The sequence below is a fragment of the Triturus cristatus genome, chromosome 7 (assembly GCF_964204655.1).
Source record: "Triturus cristatus chromosome 7, aTriCri1.1, whole genome shotgun sequence".
In the NCBI taxonomy this organism is placed as follows: domain Eukaryota; kingdom Metazoa; phylum Chordata; class Amphibia; order Caudata; family Salamandridae; genus Triturus; species Triturus cristatus.
In genome coordinates, this window is record NC_140590.1 from 569,042,509 (window position 1) to 569,065,125 (window position 22,617).

Genomic DNA, 22,617 nt, shown 5'->3' on the forward strand with positions numbered 1-22,617 from the left:
AGAAGATGTAGTGTACAATGATTTAGGTTTGTGAACTTGGGACAAAGCGACATATGTATGCTCGATCCTTTATTAGAAACTTGAAAAGAAAAACTAAATTATATTTTGGCGAGACTATTTTCAGGTCGCTAGTATCTATTTCATTGAACAAAAGAATTCCCCTGAATATATAAGAAGGGTGTCCGTATTACTGAACAAACTAATTGGTAATTTTATGATAAACAGTAATAGCCTACAGGAAAGAAACTGATAAACCGTAATTTGAAGACTAATATTCGATATTTGGTTGAAGAGCTTCAGTGACAAAATATTATTTTTGTATAATTACTATTCATGCCTTAACCTTTTTATGAGTTGAAATGACCTGGTTTGTGATCTGGGGTATGAGAGATGTATGTCCCTTTAGCAGAGTTTTAAAATGATACACTAAATTCCTTCTTGATGTGATTTAGAGTGCCAGTATTTGTTCTACCAAATTAAGTAATGTGATTACATACTTTCCTGAAATAGAACTGAAAAGCTCCTACTAGTAACTTTATATAGCTTTTTCAAATTAAAATCAATAGCGTAGGGGAATTAAATTGGTAGCTCGTCCTAGTCCCATCCTAGGCTGAAACGTCTGAGTGATAAAATAATAATGTATTGGTACTCGTTACATAGGCTCTATCTTTGCATTCTTTCAACAACAAAAAATCTAATTTAGTCCTCCCTGTTATTTTTATGAATGAGTCATTTTACAGAACTCTAATAGCATGAATTCCTGTATTTAATGTAGCCAGAATGAGATAATGGACCTTCCTGTTTCTTTCTTTCACCAAATACATCTGAGAACAACCATAGTTAAAGGAGTGTAAAATAAGAATTGAAATGCCAGGCTGCTATCCATGCCAGCAGAGCACCTCATCGGTTCAGAGGATCTGAACATGTTAGCGGGTAAAGGATATTCTGATATTACAATGTACTTTTTCTGCTTTATATTCATTTATCTTTGGGTGGCCTTATCAAAGGCATGAATGGAGAGGAAACTCATGCTATGAAGAAGCATTACTTTCCCAGTATTTAAAGGAGCCCAGGATTAAATTATATTATTGTATCCAGGAATAGTTTAGTGCTGGGCACCCAGTATTCACTGATTCATACCGGGTGAGCTAAATGTAAATTTACAGTGATTTATTATTATCTTTCTCGCTTTTACTGAACTTCAGATCAAGTAATCAATATTGAGTTAATAATTAAACACACTGTTTTGGTGCAGCTCTACATATTTTGATGAAAAAGTACTGTGCATGCGATCACTGTTCAAGGTACTGGATATTTATGCCGGTGATTTCAATTTTATTAATATATTGGCTTTGTATGTTGTTATTTAAAAGAAATATTTGATTTTAAGTGCTTGATAATGTTGACATTAAATAAAATATTTATTACAAATATCAGTACAGTTGTCTTTTACAGTTACATATTGAATTCTAAATATCTTCCAGAGGATATATGCACGAGATATTGAAAATGTGATATTGCACAACTGTAACTAGCAAATGTATAATATAAAGCCAACAGGAGTCATTAGTTTTGCATTAAATTGAGATCATGTATTTGATGTATGGTTTTCCTTTTTATTTTTTTGAGTATAATTTTCATGTTATTCATGAATTTGGTAACACGTTTTTCATACGTTTACATTTAGATTTTAATTTGTGTTTATGATCACATTGTAAAGGTGTTTAGGTATTGTCCATGCAGTTCTGAAGGAGTTCAATTTTTATACTCTGAAACCTGTTTTGACTGTCCCAGGTTGAACAACTATGAGTTTTGGCACTCTCTGGAGAGTGTTATTGATGTTTTACGAACTTTTGTAAATGTTTAAAATATTTTCTACTCTTGTTAACCCCTTCCATGCCCATGACGGAACGGTTCCGTCATGAGCATCGGTTGCGCTGTGCTCATGACGGAACCGTTCCGTCATGGCCCCGCCCGCGCTCGAACCCTTCAGCACCGCGGGGGAATTCCCGCCGCGCTGAAGGGGTTAAAGATGAGCAACATATTTGGCAATATTAAACAAACAACAGCAATTGCTGATTAGAATGAATGATGTAATTTGATGATTGATAAGATATTGCTCGCTATCATAAACTAGTAAATGTAGGTACTTTTTATTCTAAAGGCCTGAGGCAGCTGAAGGATAGTCATACAGTAGTATACTTCCTCACCAGCTACAATGATCTCAGCCTTGGTCCTGCTCATACAGAGGAAGCTCTCCTTCATCTAGTGGAGGATTTGGTCCAGGCATGTGGTACCTGGCTGCCAGAGATGAGGTACATTTGAATGTTAACCCCAAAACATTACAGGCTTTGAGGAAACAGGCAGGGGAAAGATAAAATATGCAAAATGGTAGTACAGTAGGCTTTGAGATCCATAACACAGCACAATACACAGCATAGGCTGCAATTAGCAGCTCCTCCATGTAGATATTGAAGTCACTTTTATAACAACCTGCATGACTCTGAAGTCCAGTCGTGCAGGATCGCGGATGTGCTTTTACCTCACCACTATGGGGAGAGGGGCAGTAGAGAGATGTGATTATCTCAGTGAGGAAGCTTTGGGCATTGCACTGGTGAGCTTGTCTTATGCATACCTTTATCAAGGGTACAACCTGCATCACATTATCCTAACCATGCCAGTGTGTCCAGACTCAGCAAGTGAGTAGAGTAAAGAGCATACACTTGCAATGAGTGGTTCAGGAACCGATTTCAGGCACCGGGCAGCATCATAGATGGCAATGGAGCAGCCACGGCTCGTGCAGGTAAGAGCGGTGGGCCGGGTGTGCGGGACTTCGACAGACGATGACGAATTTAATCTTCCCTCGTCATCGTTCATCGAAATCCCCCTCTACCGGGCCCACCGCTCTTACCTGCACGGGCCGCGGCTGCAGTGGAGTCAACTAGCTACTGTATGAGGTCAGTATTGAGGTCACTAAAAACACTGTCTGCTTGTCAGCATACCCTCCTGTTTCACAAGCTACCTGATAGTGACCTGGTGTTTTAGAAGTGAATACAGAAGCATGTCACTGCATTTTTAGTAGAGCCGTTTATGAAAATCTTGTGCTCTATGTTTGGTTCAATCACCAGAAACAAAAGGCTGGCACAGTAATTGTCCCTTGATTTATATAAGGAAGTGTCTGATGATAACTGGTGGCAGACTTATGTATGTGCCAAAATCATACCTTTTTAATCTACACGGCTGGGCTTCACATCTCACTTCTAGTGCTTTTGGTCTGTGATATGATAATCAGGCCAGGAAGTAAGCGAGGGCGCTCAGCAATGCTTGTCATTGGCTAGCAGTCAGACAGGCTGATTTACCAGCTAAGCTGATTTCAAGACATGTTTTGTACTGATATCTTTTTAGCCCTGTATGGAAAGTTTAGTTATGGCTGAAAGCTATGTCAGACCCTCCCAAGCCACTTTGATTGTGATGCCCCGGTCACTGGGGAGAGGCCACTCGACGCCTTGTTAAAGGGAGAGGAAGAGCAGCAATGAATCCTATGACATCATTAATGAGAGCTGAGATAAACAGTGCCCCCTACATCCGAGTGAAGGGAAAGGCTCAGTCCTACATCCAGAGGCCTGATCATTAAGATGAACGTTGTTCATTCACCCAGGAACTCAGTCCCAGGAGGAACCTGTAGAGGTCGTCCCGGGACCCCAGGATGGCTTCAGGAGCGTTGTCCTGTGGAAATATGGATTTTTCTGGTCAGTTATGTCCCCTATCTTGGACCCCAACGGTTCTATGTGCATGTTACAAGTACATGTATGTTCCCTCCAGTTCCAGTTATGAAGACGCAAATACATGTGCGTCCACCGTTAACATGTCCTCTGTTGATCCGCCATGAATGGGCCGGATATTCCATTCCTAAGTACGAAAGGCCACCGCCTTTATATGGTTCACTTATGCCATTTTACAGTCCAGGCAAGTAGGCCCTGATTCTGTCATCGAACTTTTCTTGCTTTCTGTCTCTGAAGCTCCAGTCCGAGCCTGCATCTGTGACCATGAACTTTGTCTCATTCTCTGCGCGGCTCACGAAGCCTGACATCAGCTTGCTGCCTGCCAAGAACTGTATTTCACCTTCGAAAATTATCTGCTCCGCTCCCTGCCCAATGCATTCCTGTCTAGTAGCTTAAGTAAACATTCTTCCAGCTACCAAGCAAAGGCCCGACTTCTCTGTCTTTATGCAAGTAATTCATAGCCCTGTTACTATGGAAGATTCCGCCCTCGCATCTAGTGTAGACACTTAGACGCTTGTACACGCACTAACCGTCAGTATAGTCAGTATAGAATCAGATTCTACTCTAAGAGACCTCTCTTTTGGATAACATAGTTCTTTAAACATAGGATGTTAGATATGATTTGGGATTAGGTTGACTTGACCCTCCAGACTTCTGTCGCCACATGTAGAGCTAAATGTCAAGTCCCCTTCACCCCCTAGTTGCACGTCAATCACACGTCATACTGCTGCGCGCGCATATCTGCCAAATATTTCTGCTGACATTGCGAAATTCTTTCATGTAACCACCCTCTTATGACATCACATCTGATGACGTTCTTTCATCACTCCCAGTTACGCCTATTTTTGCTACGTATGAATATATTATCACCACTATCAATTGTTACGCCTCTTGTATTGGCCTCACTGTAATGCCTATTGTATAAAGGTAATTGATTGTTAATAACGTATGTACTTCACTTCCTGAACCTTCGTGGTGATGGAACCTGGAGCAACCGATTATAATCGACCATTGGAATAAAGCCCATTTAGAACCTCTAATACCACGGATCCTGCCTCTTATTTACTGAGCTATTTTTATTATGTTTCCGTATCAAATTAAGTCCCGGTAATTAAATTATTTACCACATGAATGGCGCCCGAACAGGGACACTTTCTCATCTCACGCGCCGGCGGTGTGTTGCAGGCCCGGTCTCCTGCCACAGCTGGACGGACAATAACGCGTACCAGCAGGATTTCCTGTGTCTCCCTCCGGTCAAGCGGGGGCGACTGAGGCTGCGATCAACACCCAGACGAGGCGGTGAGAAGTGCGAAGTATCCCGACCAGAGCCTAGCTGAGAGAGCAAGATCCGAGGTATACAGAGGCCCACCAGTTTCCGAAGTCCCAAGTCGAGTCCAGTGTCCGAAGCGTTCGAGTCGAGTCCAGTCCGGTTCAAGTTCAGTCCAGCTTCTGAGGCCTTCCGTTTCCGAGCTACCCGGTGAGTACCATTACTGGGGAGGCGTTCTGGCGTGCACATAAGTTGTGCCGGTCCAGACGGGTTTGGGTACACAAATCCGGTCTGCACTGTTTCAGCAGTGTATCTGTACTGTTTAGCAGTATATCTAGTATATCAAGTATATAAATTCAGAATAATTCAGTTCAAGTCGAGTATCATGTTTAATGATTAAGTTTTCCTTAGATCGTCATCATCATTGTTGCTCAGTTAAATGTTAAATGTTAAATGTTTATAGTACGTTCTGCATATTGTGGTATGAATGACTGTTCATTATTGTGATTACTGTATTAAGTTTGTTCAAGATCAAGTATCAGATCAGTTCTCAATATGCCGCTCTTTTCGAAACTAAGACAGATCACAACTAGAAAAGGGGTACTCGAAGAAGCTGTTCCCATTCCTCCTAGGGACACTCCAGGGTACTTCATGTATCATAAACATGGCCTAGACGCCATATTATTTCTTGATCTATGGGTAGACTACACTAAGGAATTACCAGAAAGTCAGAGGTGGCCCGCAGCGGGGACCTGGGATGCAGAGTGCATCGTGAAAGTAGAGGAAGAATTATGGAAAAAGAAAGCTAGACAATCACAGAAAGACGCCATTGAATTATGGCGTAAAGAATCATATAGACGTACAGAAAAAGCACGTAGACAGGAAGAGAAGAGTAAAGAGAATTCCAATGAAGTCCGAGAAAATCTATTAATTGAAGAAGGTGCACGAGTGAAATCAGAACAAGTAGACAGACAGAGAAATGCCCTTATGAATGGTATGTATCCCCTTCTGGCCGAAGGATTACCTAAGGCTACCCCAGGGATACCAAAAGACTTGCCAACCCTATTATTTCCAATAAAGGTACATCCTAAGGGGCATCCTAGAACCGCAGAAGATGTTTTTCTTTCCTCATATTTAGATGACGCAGCTCCCGAGTATGCTCATCCCGCCCCACATAGACCGCCTGCCAGGGAGGTTCAACGCCAAGATCCAGTACCCGTATCGCTACAGCAACAAGTTCTGACACAAGTTCCGGCAAGCACATCTGTTTCTGCATCTGTTCCTACAGCTACTTCTATAGCTGTATCCACGCCTATAGTTGCTGTATCACGTTCAACGAATCCTTTCACACCCGATACCCCAGATGGGGTTACCGGAGGTGCTACCAATATCTTTTCTACGCCACCTAGAATAAATAAACTTACTTTTCAAGAGTCAGCACATTCACGTACCCCCAAACTCATAAATGCCCGTACGCTTAAGGAACTTCTTATAGATTGTAGATATGACCCTGTGCCCGGAAAAGAGGACGAAATGACCCTAGCATCATTACGTATCAGACGAGCCGCAGTGTATTTAGGGAAATTACCAGGAATGACTGCACATCTAGATAATATATATCATTTTGTCCAAACTGGGCGAGATTCTGAATGTATTAACAGAGCTATGGAATACCAGAAAGTGGAAATACAGGGGGAACTGTTGCGTTTCCTCATAAATTGTGTGATCAGAAATCAAGACCGACTGGGGGTAGACCCGGAAGCAATGCAGATTCTTACCAGATGGAGCCAGAATATATCAGAAGGGAGACATGATAAGCAAAACTGTATAATAGCCATGTGCCGAAAGATCCGTAAAGAAATAGAACGCCTACACGAAGAAAGATTAGCGGTAGACCAGTTCGAACAAAGCGAGGAAGAAGCATCAGGACTGCCCACAGGACAGTCAGAAACTATAGCCTATGTAGGTAGAAGAAGATCTTGTAATAGTACTAGATGTCTTACTGATCCGATACGTCCGATGTGTCTAGAAAATAACAGGAAATTTCAAACACCAATAATAAATATAAGGTCTAACGAGCATTCATTCCAAGCAGCAGATAAATTACTCCGAGAACGAAGGGGTTATCATTTTCTCGATTCTATGGATGAACAAGAATTAGCCAGGTCAGCTGTCCATTGGGTTGACAGTCCCGGGAAGTATAGTGATGACACAGTAGCACACACATTTTTGAATCTCACCCCAGATGAACAGCGTTTAGCTGGGATTTATATGATTCAACAACTTCTTATACTATATAAAAGCCAACATTCAGATCCTGGTCCCTTACCTGATATATTGACCGAATTACTCACGAATAGATGGAGAGGTTCAGGTACTAAGCTAATTAAAGAAATACTAGAATCAAGAAAGCAGTACATTCTTTTTATATGCCCAGAACATGTCTCACTGCCCATCAAGGAAAGAACCATGTATTACATGGACAGACAGAATCCCTTACGAGAAGTGCACCCAATAAAGGGCGAGGACAATGAGTTTAAACGTGTATATGTATATACGCCCATATCGAAAATAGAATTGTTGGAAATGAAGAAAGTGGTACCCAGTCATGACCAAGACCCAGCGGGTTTCCACCGAGAAATTAAAGACATGTTACTCATGGGAGAGTATACCTATCCCGACATTATGACAATATTAAAGGTATTGATGCCTGCTGGCATTTATGAAAAACTCAAGGAAAAAGAGTGGGAGGTAGGAGACCAAAAGATAGATTGGACAGCATTAGAAGCAGAAGAAAAGGCCCGAGGTCCAGGTTCGGGGCTTGGGGACAAAACTAAAGCACTACCAGGTCTACTAGTACAGGTACTGCCACGTTTATTAACCACGAAAAAGGAAGACTGGGGTGCAATTTCAGCCTGTAAACAAAAGCAAGATGAAGACACTAGTGATTTCTATGCACGATTTGAAAAATGTTTTGCTATAAATAGTGGTATAAAAGCAAGTAGCGAATCATACCCACATCTGTTTGTGACAAAATTAGTTGAAAATTCCTTGCCCCAAGTGAAGAACAGAGTATTAAAATTCGAGAGTACCTGGCAAGGTAACACTCCATCACAAATGTTACAAATGTTACAGTATCATCACAATAGAATTAGAGAGGAACAAGATCATGAACAAAGACGCATGAAAGACACGAAAATGAAAATGCTAGTCTCTCAGACAGTTCCAGTTGAAGGACATAAAAAGGGTACGACACATTCTGGCGATTTAGCGGGACCTGTAAAAGGGACATGCAACTATTGTAAACAACTAGGTCATCATGTACACGATTGTCCAGTCCTGAAGCGTAATATCGCCACGGGCATTACAAAAGAAAGACCACGGCCACTTAGACAGGATCAGAATGAACAAGGAGCCTTGCAGCATGCACAGTCCATGCCAGCTCCACAACAGACTATACAGTTTGTGCCAGCTGCACCAGCGCTGCCTGTTGCTGCCACGCAAACCACGACACGACAACTGTACCAGACCGCACAGTATGACTATCCTGATTATCAACGATATGCATGAACCAGCCTAGAGAGGGAAGTTGACTTACCCCTTATCGAGATCCCTGTAGATCAAGAAGGACCTTATGTACATAGTGAATTATTAGGCCAAGACAGAAAATTCTTACTCGATACAGGGGCAAGTCGAACAACCATAAAACGTAGTGAAGTTCCAGGGGCACCCCTCTCAGGCTCACAGAATATTTCCCTTGGTTTTTCAGGAAAACCTATTGTTAATGAAGTGTCACAACCTCTTCCACTTACGATAGGACCTTTGACCCGAACTACAGATTTATTGCTTACTAAATCATGTCCAGAAAACCTGTTAGGAATAAAAACACTGAAGGCTCTAGGAGCTATAATATGTTGTTCTCCGGAAGGAGTAAGATTGTTTTTACGTGATTTTAAAGGTCATTATGTGTCTAGAGACATGGATCCCCGATTGCAGACTTTACCTACACATTTATGGGCACAAGGCCCTACTGATGTTGGTTGTATGAATATTACACCATATCGAGTCACACTAAAGGCAGGAGTGGTACTACCACGAATGCGACAATACAAGTTACCACCAGATGCTGTAGTGGCTTTACTGCAAATCATTGACAAACTCATTGCCCAAGGAGTGGTTGTAGAAACCGACTCCAATATATGTAATTCACCGATAATTCCGATTCTCAAACGAACAGATCCAAAGGCCCCGCCAGTATATCGATTGGTTGTTGATCTGCACGAATTAAATAAGTGTATTGTGCCACAATTCCCTGTGGTCCCCGATATCTCATCATTACTGACAGCTATTGATTCCGAAGCAACATTCTTTACTGTAATTGATCTCAAAAATGCCTTTTTCAGCGTCCCAATAGATCCGGAAAGCCAATATTTGTTCGGATTTAGTTTAAATGGACGTAGCTTCAAATTCTCACGCGCACCTCAAGGATTTACAGAAAGCCCCAGCATCTATAGCCAAGCACTGAAACGAGAACTCGACAGCATCCACATGCCAGTTAACACTGCCTTGCTTCAATATGTCGATGATCTGCTGATCACCGCCCGAAGCGAACCTGAATGTGAAAAAGCCTCACTGACAGTTTTACAATTTCTAGCCGAAAAGGGGCACAAGGTGTCCCCTTCTAAGCTGCAATTCTGTGTCCAGCGAGTTATTTACCTTGGTCACTCGCTGTCCAAGGAGGGAAGGCAGCTTACACCAGACCGCATTCAGTTAATAGCTAACATGCCAATACCCAAGACACAAAAGGAGGTGCGGGCTTTTATAGGCCTCACTTCATATTGTAGACAGTGGATCCCTCAGTATGCATTTCTAGCAAAACCACTCATTCAGTTGACAACACAGGAGGCAGCCACATCGACTGTTCTCCCTTGGACTCAGGAACATACACAAGTTTTTGAAAGCTTAAAGAAAGCTCTATGCCAAGCACCTGTTTTAGCAACACCATGTTACAGTAAACAGTTTACACTCTTTATTACAGAACGCGAAGGTACTGCCTTGTCAGTACTCACACAGGAACAAGCAGGATCACACAAACCATGTGCTTATTTTTCTAGCACATTAGATCCCGTAGCACAGGCTCTGCCTGCGTGCCTAAAATCAGTGGCAGCGACAGCTTTAGCAATCAGACAAAGCGATGCCATAGTGTTAGGACATCCATTGACAGTACAAGTACCACATGCAGTGGAGGTTCTTGTGAATCGAACGCAAACACAACATTTGACTATAGCAAGACTTACAGGGTATGAACTAACACTGTTTCAGCCACATATAGAAATCAGACGTTGTAACACATTGAATCCTGCCACACTTTTACCTGTAAATGGAACAGACCCACTAGCCCATGACTGTATTGATGTTATTACAATCACAACGAAACCCAGACAAGACTTGACAGATGTCCCATTGTCAGACCCAGACCTGACGTTGTATGTAGATGGTTCATGTATGAGAACAAGTACAGGAGAGTTAGTGGCCGCTTACGCAGTCACAACAGATACTGAAATCATTGAAACAAATTGCATAAATACCTTGTCCGCTCAAGCAGCAGAGCTCGTCGCTCTGACACAAGCCTGTATTCGAGCCACAAATAAAAAAGTCAACATATACACTGATTCACGTTATGCATTCGGAGTCGTACATGACTTCGGCGTGCTGTGGCGAGAGAGAGGTTATTTAACTTCTCACGGTGCCCACATTCAGCACGGACCCCTCATTCATGCCTTATTAGATGCAATACATTTACCCATTGCAATATCGATTATGAAATGCAAAGCACATACGAAAGTTACTGATATCATTTCTCAAGGCAACGATCTAGCTGATAGAACAGCTAAACAGACTGCTCAAACTCAAACATCCGATATGACAAAGACAATAGTCCCGACGCCAACACATTGTATGACGGTTAAAGATCCTACTCTTGACGTAATTGATATACAGACACATGCTACACCAGAAGAAATAAAGAAATGGACGGAATTAGGAGGGATCCAAACGGATCAAGGATGGTTGATGAAGGAAAAGTCTGTGTGGTTCCTTCCTGATTCAATGGTCCAAGTCATTATTAACACTATCCATAGTCCAGCGCATCTAGGAGAGAAAGCTATGCTAGACAGCATTCAACATATTTGGTTCAACAAGCATTTACGAGCTGCAGCCAAACAAAAGGTTCGTACCTGTCTGATCTGTTGCCAGTTCAACCCAGGAAAAAGCGTTCCCGTAGAACAGGGTGGATTTCAGCCTCCTGATCACCCTTTTGAAGTCCTCCAGATGGATTATATCCAGATGGAACGATGCAGAGGATTCAAATATGTTCTCGTAGTTGTGTGTGCTCTTTCCCGTTGGACGGAGGCATACCCGGTTTCAGATTACACTGCCCCGACTACTGCCAAACAGTTGGTTCGAGAATTCTTCCCACGATACGGTTTACCACGTGTTGTTCACTCAGATAACGGCCAGCCGTTCTCATCCGAATTAATGAAACACGTTTCACTTTTGTTAGGCTATCAGTGGAAATTCCACTGTGTCCGACACCCCGAAGCAGCGGGTCTCGTAGAAAGACATAATCAGACTCTGAAAATAAGATTATCCAAAATATGCAGAGAAAAAGGTGTCGACTGGGTAGTAGCATTACCAGTTGCACTCTTTTACACAAGAATGGTAGCACACTCTCGAACAGGGCTATCCCCGTATGAAGTGATCTTCGGCAGACCACCAAATATGTGGGGGACGCCTATACCACGCAAAATAACTGATATTGACTGTAACATGCTGACAGATTACTTGGCTTCCTTGATGTCTGCACTACAATCTTGTCGTTCACAGGTAGCTGCAGCTTTTCCTGACAACACTGAGGTGAAACCCCATGACGTGGTTCCGGGAGACTTAGTCCTCGTGAGGAACTTTGATCGAAAGACGCAGCTGGAACCTAGGTGGAGGTCACCTCAGCTGGTGTTGCTCACAACAAGAACAGCCGTGAAGATCGAAGGCAGAAAAGGATGGATTCATTCAAGTCATATCAAGAAATTTCATGGACTGAAATCAGATGTGAATAGCACACCTTGTGTGTCTTCACCCATTGACTCAAAACTTCCTTTTGTGGAAAAAAGTGACTCCGAACTTTATAAATTAAAGCTCAGGCCCAATCAGTCGAGCAATTTGATTGTTTAAGTCCTCTTCAAGGTGAAGCGGTTGAATTGTCTCTGACATGTATCCCTTGGACCTGAATAGAGAAAGCACCCGAAAAATGTTGAAACGACAGGCGTACTGTAAATCACTGCGTAGTCATTGCATAGTGACGTTATTAATTTTGTTTTTCTCAAGTCTTTTAATAATTACTGCAAGTATATTGTTGCACATATATTATCCTATTTCTAGACATGTTTACAATGTTACTGCTGAACATTCTTTTAGTGAATTACCTCCGCTTGAATTGTCATACAGATTTGCGCTGCGCAATAACACTTTTATTAGTATGTTACATCATTCCCATCAGGTTAGCAATGCTACAAATTGTTGGATATGTGGCCGACTCCCTCCCCATCAGAACTATAAAGGAATTCTACCTCTTTTTCCATACCCGTTCACACACAACGGCTCCTGTGGAGCATGGTTTAGTTTGATTAATTCCCTAGATTCGAATTCCGCAGTTTATCAAGATAACTGGGTATGGGGACATTTGAATTTAGTTTTACTTAAGGTCTGCTATCCTAACAAGGAGGGACTTCCCAAAAGAACAGGAACTGATCTAGAAAATGAAGTATATGGATTAGGTAATTTTACGCTTAATCTTATGATCCTAAATGTCGAATCCGAAGCTACTCCAATTTTGCCCGCTATGTCAATATTTCCAGTAAAAGGTGAATTATGTGTAAGAAAGAATGGTTCCATACATATGGGCCATAGTAGATGCACCACTGTAGTAGAATTTAGTGATCAAGGCAAGTCTACATTTAGAGCTTCCCGCCATTCCTATTTTATATGTGGTCAGACGGCATATGTACGTTTGCCTCTAGATTGGGATGGTACCTGCTACATTGGATTCCTTTTGCCACCTGTTTTTCTAGCTCCTCCTGATTATCACAGAAATACTCATTTAGTACACAATAGAGAAAGGAGAGATCTCCCAATAGTCGATTACACTGAAACGGCATGGGAAAAATACACAGATTTCAATAAAGGTCTCTTTCCCTATATAGGTACCGTTACTAATAGTAAGCTGATACGTAGATTGACTAGAACCCTTGAAGCAATAGTGAATGAAACTATTTCCGCCTTAGGCAATTTAACAGAAGAGCAGTCTGCTATGCGGATTGTTGTGCTTCAAAATCGTCTTGTCCTTGACGTCATCCTGGCCGATAGGGGCGGAGCTTGTAGGGTCATCGGATCAAGCTGTTGCATATTCATACCAGAAAATTCGCCATCTGTATATAAGGCCATAACCCGCCTTCATAAGATTGTAAGCCAGATACACCAGAATCCAGGCACCTGGACTTGGTCCGGTTGGTTTTGGAGCGTGATATCAGCCTGGGGATGGAGAGTTCTATCCTTCCTAGGTATTGGCCTTCTCATATTATTCAGTTGCTGCTTATGCCTGCAATGTGGACCAGCGATTCGTGGTCTATGTGCCACATCGTGCATTCCACATCAAGATTTTCATTCAAGATCCCGGAAGAAGAAAGAAGAACAAATGATGCTATATGAACAGATCAATGGATTAATGAAGATTGATATCTCTTGACGGGCAAGTAGGGGACAAGGAGGGAATGTGGAAATATGGATTTTTCTGGTCAGTTATGTCCCCTATCTTGGACCCCAACGGTTCTATGTGCATGTTACAAGTACATGTATGTTCCCTCCAGTTCCAGTTATGAAGACGCAAATACATGTGCGTCCACCGTTAACATGTCCTCTGTTGATCCGCCATGAATGGGCCGGATATTCCATTCCTAAGTACGAAAGGCCACCGCCTTTATATGGTTCACTTATGCCATTTTACAGTCCAGGCAAGTAGGCCCTGATTCTGTCATCGAACTTTTCTTGCTTTCTGTCTCTGAAGCTCCAGTCCGAGCCTGCATCTGTGACCATGAACTTTGTCTCATTCTCTGCGCGGCTCACGAAGCCTGACATCAGCTTGCTGCCTGCCAAGAACTGTATTTCACCTTCGAAAATTATCTGCTCCGCTCCCTGCCCAATGCATTCCTGTCTAGTAGCTTAAGTAAACATTCTTCCAGCTACCAAGCAAAGGCCCGACTTCTCTGTCTTTATGCAAGTAATTCATAGCCCTGTTACTATGGAAGATTCCGCCCTCGCATCTAGTGTAGACACTTAGACGCTTGTACACGCACTAACCGTCAGTATAGTCAGTATAGAATCAGATTCTACTCTAAGAGACCTCTCTTTTGGATAACATAGTTCTTTAAACATAGGATGTTAGATATGATTTGGGATTAGGTTGACTTGACCCTCCAGACTTCTGTCGCCACATGTAGAGCTAAATGTCAAGTCCCCTTCACCCCCTAGTTGCACGTCAATCACACGTCATACTGCTGCGCGCGCATATCTGCCAAATATTTCTGCTGACATTGCGAAATTCTTTCATGTAACCACCCTCTTATGACATCACATCTGATGACGTTCTTTCATCACTCCCAGTTACGCCTATTTTTGCTACGTATGAATATATTATCACCACTATCAATTGTTACGCCTCTTGTATTGGCCTCACTGTAATGCCTATTGTATAAAGGTAATTGATTGTTAATAACGTATGTACTTCACTTCCTGAACCTTCGTGGTGATGGAACCTGGAGCAACCGATTATAATCGACCATTGGAATAAAGCCCATTTAGAACCTCTAATACCACGGATCCTGCCTCTTATTTACTGAGCTATTTTTATTATGTTTCCGTATCAAATTAAGTCCCGGTAATTAAATTATTTATCACAGTCCTGTGAGTCCGACCTCTCCGCCACCACTTCAATGCGCACACAACCGGTTCCACAGTCCGACTTACCTGTAATTTCACTTTTACACCATCCACGGTCACCACTTTGTTCTGAAAACCAAACAAACAAACACCATGTTACCAGTTATTAACACATTAGCATGCCATTGTCAGTTCAGGAGTCCCAAGAGAATGTTCTCAATAGAGTAAAACAAGGAGCATAATACCTTGGGATGAATAACTCAGTATTACAGGTTGTTGCATCTTTATGTACACGTAGGTGTCCGTATCTACTGGATGAGTGAGTGGGTGTAGACACTGACTACATAGCTGGAGTGTTTAGGTCAGCAGGAATGTTAAGCAGATAGATCTGCTGCGGAAGGTCTAGCGATGGCTAGTTAACAGTCGGGTATCCCCCATCAACACGTGGATGCTCTGTCCCTAAGGAGAAGCAGACAAGAACTAGGACTGATCTCCAGAGCCCACAAAGTACATACATATATAAGTATACACTAAAGTATATACATGAGGTCTCGAATGCTCGACCAAAAAAGCAGGATATATGGCACCCAGGAAAACAATGTAGACAGTGTTATTTTAGGGTGGTCGGTTCTAATCTGTGACACAGTGCAATCTGATGGCCTGTTTATCATCGAGCTGGAGTCTGATAAAAAGTGAGTATGCATATGATGTTAGAAGGAGACCGTAGCTGCCGCAGAGATGATTCACAGCTTCCGTTATCAACAAGAAATGACAAAGTCAGTAGGCTTGACACAGCATGCCAATGCTTGTTTGTGGTCTGGGGAGCAAGCACATGAAAAAACGTATGAAAAATGCATGCTGCAGAAAAAGAGGGTTGTTTCTTTTCCGTAGCATCCATTTTTCGGATGCTTTTCTCATTGCTCGCTTTCCAGTGTTCTGCGCAGTTCACCGACTGATGATAAACACATTGGCCATCTTGGAACGGTAAACGAACAACAGCATATGCAGAATACCATTTCAAAATGGTACCATGTTTATATTCAGTCTGCAAAGGGGTGCAGCCCCACTGGGGAGCAAAGGTAACTGAAGCGTCTGGAAAATGGATGCTACAGAAACTAAAGCAAGCTTTTTTTTCCGTGGCATCCATTTTTTGGCTGACATTTCTTCACTTGACCTCATTGTGTAATTCGTGGGTAGAACACTTCATCTCACTGTGCCATGGGTCAGAGCACACCAGTGACTGGATATTTGCATTGCACAACTTCATGGACTCTGCAAAAAGTGTTGTCAGCCACACGTTTTTCACTCTTAAATGGATTTACTCGTATGAATGTTTTCGTGTGATCACATCTAACCACAAGGCTTGGAAGAAAGTGGAAAGTGGCTGAAATGCCCTGTCAGTTTCTATACACGCAATAAACTTCTCACCTTCTCCTTCCCACCTCGGAAAAGGCTGGAAATCATCTCCTAATAATGGTAGGACTTAAACGTTTTCCAGGATGGTACGGGGGGGCAAGGGGGGCTTTCTATGGGAGGGAATGGGTTGGGGGGGGGGGGTCAATTTTTGCCCCTGGAGGACAAAAAATTACAAGTTCTAAGAAGTGAATTTTCACTTACTCTGAAGATTTTGTCATGAGCAGATATACGCGTGAACATAGAATTCAGAACATGGAAGTCACCTGGAATCCTGCAAGTGTGGCAGGTGCCAGGCCTACTTCTGTAAACTCTTCCCTGAAAGCTGTGAATGGAGCTAATGCAAGGTCATCTACCTGCGGGTGCACCTTCTTGACTTTGTTTAAGAATGAGGCAAATATCGGTTTTAACTACATCTCCATTATTATTTTAAATATTGGCGTGCTTCAAACACGTTTGATTAAATTATGCTTTAGAGAAATGATATTTAAAGCTGTCTTTAAAATCGCACCACAGCTTAGTAAATCTGTCTCGGATCATTTTTTTCAAGTTGCAAATTTGGAAAGCAAACAAATTGAACAATAGCAAAACTGTTTATAGCCTTTTTTTTAATGTCACAAATATTTTATGGGTACATTGTTCGTTTACAAAATAAAATAAATTCCATTCTTCTGCAAGTATTTGCTTCTAATAATGGAGCATAATGAGAGCATTATATTGGGCAACAAATTGTTACATTTTGCAAACTGATGAAAACATGTTTATGTTGGAACCCCTGTCATTAATGCAAGCTGAGTTTACAAATGACTCCAGTTTTGCAAGATCCCTTTCCACAGGCACTGCACCAGTAGTGATGACCATGGAGAAAAAAAAAACCTACAAAACCCATGCAAAGAACAGACAGTATGTGGTCTCCCATCAAACTGTCGAGTTATAGAAGATAAGCCAAGAAAAAGAGACCAGATGAAGGCTAGAAAGATAGCTCAGTGGGTTGATGTGTCTGCTCTGCAAGTCACGGGTTCAAACCCCAGCAGAGCGGGTTCAGACTTCCACTTCCAATGGAGCTCGGATGCTCTTTAAACACAATCAAGAGGTTCATTTGACACGGTCTGCGTCCCACACCAGGACACTCCAACATTCTGTGGATTGAATGTTGAATTGAGCAGGGGAGCTTTGGTCTGTGGCTAGAAGCATCAGCGGAGCTGTGTGCAGCACTACACCAGTACCTAAAACCCGGTGCGGATTTCACACAGATAAACTGAATGTGCAGCTGCCTCAAACCTATTTGAACAATAAGCATGCAAGCGCCAAGGGTTGATCTCTGTGGCTCGTGGCGCTCAAAAGTCCACACAAACATGCAATTAATTGCTCGTGCCCATTCCCGTGAACCGGAAGCGCACTGACACTGGTTAAAGACGAACCAGGCGAAAATACTGTTTTTCTTTTGTAGCCCCCGTTTATAATGGTTTAACCTAGATATGGGATTGCATTTTGAGCGACGTGCCCACTATGAACTGAATGTATGCAAGCAGGCGGGTGTGCAGGATCTGGTAGTCCACAAGGCATGGTTCTTGTGTCACAGAGAGGCCACTGGCCTATGTAGGGGTCAGGCCAGTTTGCCAACAGTTAATCGTGCTTGGGCCCCAGAGAGCACACTTGCCTGACCTGGGTAGAGGTGAGTCTGCACACAAAGGATGATTTTTGGACTCCAGAGAGGGCACTCATCTGGGCTTAGGTGAGGTCAGTGTGTCTGGAAAGGGCTATGGCACCTGGGATGGTATGCAGACGAGTACAAACCCAGAGGGCACCCAGACCTACCCTCTCACATTCACACCTGCCCCTTTTACGCAGATATCGTTTCCCCCACTCCCCATTCTCAATCCCTCTCCTATACCCCCTATCTTTTCTCGTTAATACGATTCGTATATCACCCGTTATTATTGTATTTGGCTATTGTATCGAATTGTAGGATGATGACTCTCCATATTGTATATCCTCATTCCTCATTAATAAGGAAATGCTACACAAAATGTTTTTTTTGCCAAAGCTAATTTTGGTTTCCAGTCCTGCCCTGAACATAGCTGCCAAGTTTCTAGTTTGTTGATGTGGGACATTTCATCTTTTTATTGTGCTCATGTGTGGCATTTCAATCTGTAATGTGTGACAGTTTGAGTGAAACGTTATACCACGTGGAGCAAAGCAGGCATGATCATATCATTTGATCAATTTCGAAAGAAGAAGGTAAAATCGACCTGCGTTGTGTGGTTCGTACAGGGTCCCCACTGTTACCTAGGGTTTCAGGACCCTTGCAACGAGGCTGTACAGCACTGCCAAAAACAAAGAGCAGCCAGCATGATGGAGGAGTCCACAATGCATGCACCCACCAAGCACCCGCTCCTCCAACCCGTCAGTCCGTGTAAGTCTGTCAGTCAATTGGTATCCAACATGCCTACAGCCTGGGTGCTGCAGGAGTTCTTGGGCTCTTGAAGTATTAGTCAGAAGAAGCCATCTGTATTTTGAGTGACGGACGGGATCTCGTTTATTGGTGCTAGCTTGCACTTTTATTTGCATGAAAAAGTGGAGATGGTTCCTAGATCAGAAAGCTTTGGATCCATAAATATCAGATTAGCAACCGAGCAGGGCTAATGGTCAGTATCCCACTGAGCTTCCACTGACCCAGACAGTCTTCCAACTCCTCATGCAGGAAAGATGCCCTTTTACTGCATGGACAGACAAAGCTGGGAACTCTGGCACACATCACATACAGCAGAGTTGTCCAAGTATCCACCACAGCCTGTCTCCAAACACTCAACTGATACAGCACAGCAACAGCGCGGCACTGGCACCAATCAGAGACGGTATAGCAAAGTCCAAAGACCTACCAGAGACAGCAGGGACCCTGTAAAACCCAGTGGGGTAACTGACATCTGATACACCAGTGACCAACAGCAACGGGGGCAGTCCAGGCTTGAACCAGTGGATGGAATTCCCCAGCATGCAATGAAACTGACAGCAAGGAAGTCGTGGGCAGCCAAAGGGAAATGTGCCACCTCACATCCTATTAAAAGTGAGAGATAAGTAAGAAGTGCCATGTAAGCACTTGGCCATTATGAGTTCTGCACAGCTGCCAAGAGGACCCTCATCATATGTAGTGAGCTCAGCCAGGCCAGTGTTTTTACTCAATCACTCCTTTATCTTACAATGAGAATAGTAAGGAACAGACTTCAGTGCCTGAAATGGCCAATGCTATTTCACCAAATCGCAAGTGCAAGGGGCAGGCTTCAATAAGCAACAAGCATTGGCATAGCCAATAGCTCTCGCCTTTGGGACCTTATAAGTGTTTAGCCATGCAACCGTTGATGTTGTTGCACCAAGGATATTGTGCTGCATAACCAAATACTTATAAGGCCCCAAACGCGAGACCTATTGGCTATGCCAATGCTTGTTTTAAACATATGCCCTGTCTGGCGTTGACTGGATTTCAGCAGACGCTATAGAAATAGTTTAAAATCCACCATTACGAATCACTGTGTGCAAATTCTACAAAATGCATCAGGTAGACAGTAGAGATGTGAGATAATTTGCATTATTTGCTGTTGCGTAAATAAGTGAAGTTGTGCAAAATTTATGTACATTTTTCTGTATTTTATTCCGGAATGCATCCTTGCTTAAATTTGTGTTGGGAGGCTGCATTTTGCGCAATAAAAAACACACCAGCACTTAAACGGCAACAAATTGAAACAACAACACTGGAAAAATCCTACATCAATTAAAAAAAAAATAGAGTACATTTTAATAAGTGATTTGACACAAAAACTACATAAAATCCAATCAGTAGAACTGGAAATATGCAATTTAAAAGATTTAGATAAAAACTCCCATTTGCGAGAGTTCACGTTATTAGCATTGTAAATGACAATGCCTTTTATTTATATTTTAAAAATCAAAAGGTATTGTCATTTACAATGCCAACTACCCAAACTTGCGTAAATGCAAGACCTATTGCCTTGCAAATGCTTGTGTTAAGAATGTTTGCAGTTATTATGCTGTATCTTTGTTGGGTGTTGATGAAGCTTGGTTAAAAATAAAGTTTTCACAAAACAAAAGTCAAAGCAATCTTATGTTATTAAAATATAAGATTGGTGATTTATAACAGCAAACACAGCCGCTTGAAAAAAAGATATGAAAAACATATTTTCCCAAATGCACACTCATAAGGGATCCAGACAACCTGTTTATTTTTATACCTTTGCCGAAAATGAGTTACAGTCACTTCTATAACACCACATGGTGGTGAAAACGAATTTCAAAACACGTCTTCTTTGTGTTGAGTTAGATTAGTAATTCAATCTGTAGACAGACGCCATATGCGTTAAAAAACACAGAAAGCCATGAGATCGTTAGGAGTTACCTGCATTCGGCCATGATCGAAACAGTTCTGCTAACAGTGCGAGAAGCGAAAAACTAAAAGTGGACAAATCATGGCACATTGCAAACAAACTAGACCGCTTGCTAGCTATAGGCATTTAAAGCAGGGCGTAAATATGTGGCCATCGTAATTGGGTACACGTCCTTTATAAAAGTTAGTGCATTTACATATAAATGCGCCGCCGTATCAAGAGAGGAAGGAGATGGAGGAAACCACATTAATTGTGCTGTCGACATATTTGATTGAGACTTGTACAATGGTTACCGTTTAGCGAGAATACGTTTACTGTAGGGTAAAAGGAGGATCGAAAGGGAAGCTCGCGATCTTACAGACAGATAACAGTCAGGGCAGGAGAGTGTAGACTCAGCCAGGAAGAATGTTCTGCAGACGAGAAGAGGGCGTATCTATGAAATGCAATAGAGCGTTAGCTGAGAACTTGCATGATAGTTGGCAAGTTTTCAGCTTGCTTATGTGTGATATATGCATAGTTTCGGTGTACTTATGAGTGACATTCAACGATAAAATGTGTGGCGCTCAGAGTGCCTCTTTCTCGCGAACAAAAACAAGCATTAGCTGCGTGGCCGTAAAAGTAACACCTCGCAGCCGCGAAAGTCATTGCGATCGCGATCACGGTGAAAGCGAAAGTGATCGCGATCGCGATGACGTGCTCTGTGCTCGCAAAAATGAAAAAAAACGAGAGTGGTGACGCGAGTGGTGCGCGCACGCGACGGGAAAAAGTGCTGTGCACGTCCCGCGCACTTGTGCGCGTAATAGCAAGCTGGTGTCCGGCAAGGTAGCACTTTTGAAGCAGCTACTAAATGTCTCGCCCGACAGCGCATGCGCTGACTCAGGCGAGACCTAAAAATGACACCCTGAAAGCAAGCTAGAAATATTCGAAAACAGTTATGATTGCCATATTGTTCCATGGCCCCAAGACTGACACTCTGTCAGTCTTTGGTTTTTCCTGTTACAAATTGGTGTTTTCTGATAGCTGAGCCAACTCAGTCCAATGAAAAACAAACAAGCATTGCAACCTGTGGGAAGTCCAGCTCCTCTGAGGGAAAGCACAAACCAGGGCACGTGGCGTGCAGTTGACGTGGGGTTAACGTTAAACCACTTAAAGCAAGTTCAGTTCCTGTGGTGGGGGAAGGATGTGCACCACAACCCGCTTGACAGCATTCTTAAGCTTTTCGATAGCCATGCCTATAGTGCTCCTCAGTTGTTCTTTCTTCTGTTCTAACCCCTGGTTCCCTACAAGATCGAAGTAAAAACATAATAAATTGGGTCATATCGGTGACTTGAATAATGTAAGGCCTGGCTGTCCGTGACATTACCACTACGAAGCCATTACTGTTTTCCGTAGCAGTCGCGGGATCTTGTGTCATCATACTTTGTCTTTAATTGTTTATCCAGTGTGGAGTGTCTGATCCCTATGTGCTGTTTTTTTTGTTTGTTTTCTTGCCGTTTTATTATGTAGTTTGAATGTGGCCCACGGGTATTAGAACACTTCACGTCAGCACCAGATTACTTTATTCAAGGTCAAACTCATTTTTATAGGCACAGGAAGTTTAAGTGTTTTGCCCAGCATCACAGGAGAAGTTGAGAAGACACCCGAACTTCAACCTGGTTACCATGTTCCAAAGTTACTGGCCATTAAGTTACAGCATCTCCCTATAAGTTTTAAGTCTAGTAAAAGGATTTATACTTTACATCGATTTTTAATCAGGAGTCAGACA

At 42.6% G+C, this 22,617-nt stretch overlaps 1 protein-coding gene across 3 annotated transcripts in view; it reads right to left on the reverse strand.

Moving 5' to 3' along the window:
* Positions 1-22,617, reverse strand: part of RAB37 (RAB37, member RAS oncogene family) — a 399,852-nt gene that overhangs the window by 78,101 nt on the left and 299,134 nt on the right. For all 3 annotated transcript variants that reach the window (XM_085617094.1, XM_085617096.1, XM_085617095.1), the window contains one exon: positions 15,127-15,168. In XM_085617094.1, the coding sequence (XP_085473220.1) occupies positions 15,127-15,168 (42 nt within the window). The remainder of the gene's footprint in view (positions 1-15,126; positions 15,169-22,617) is intronic.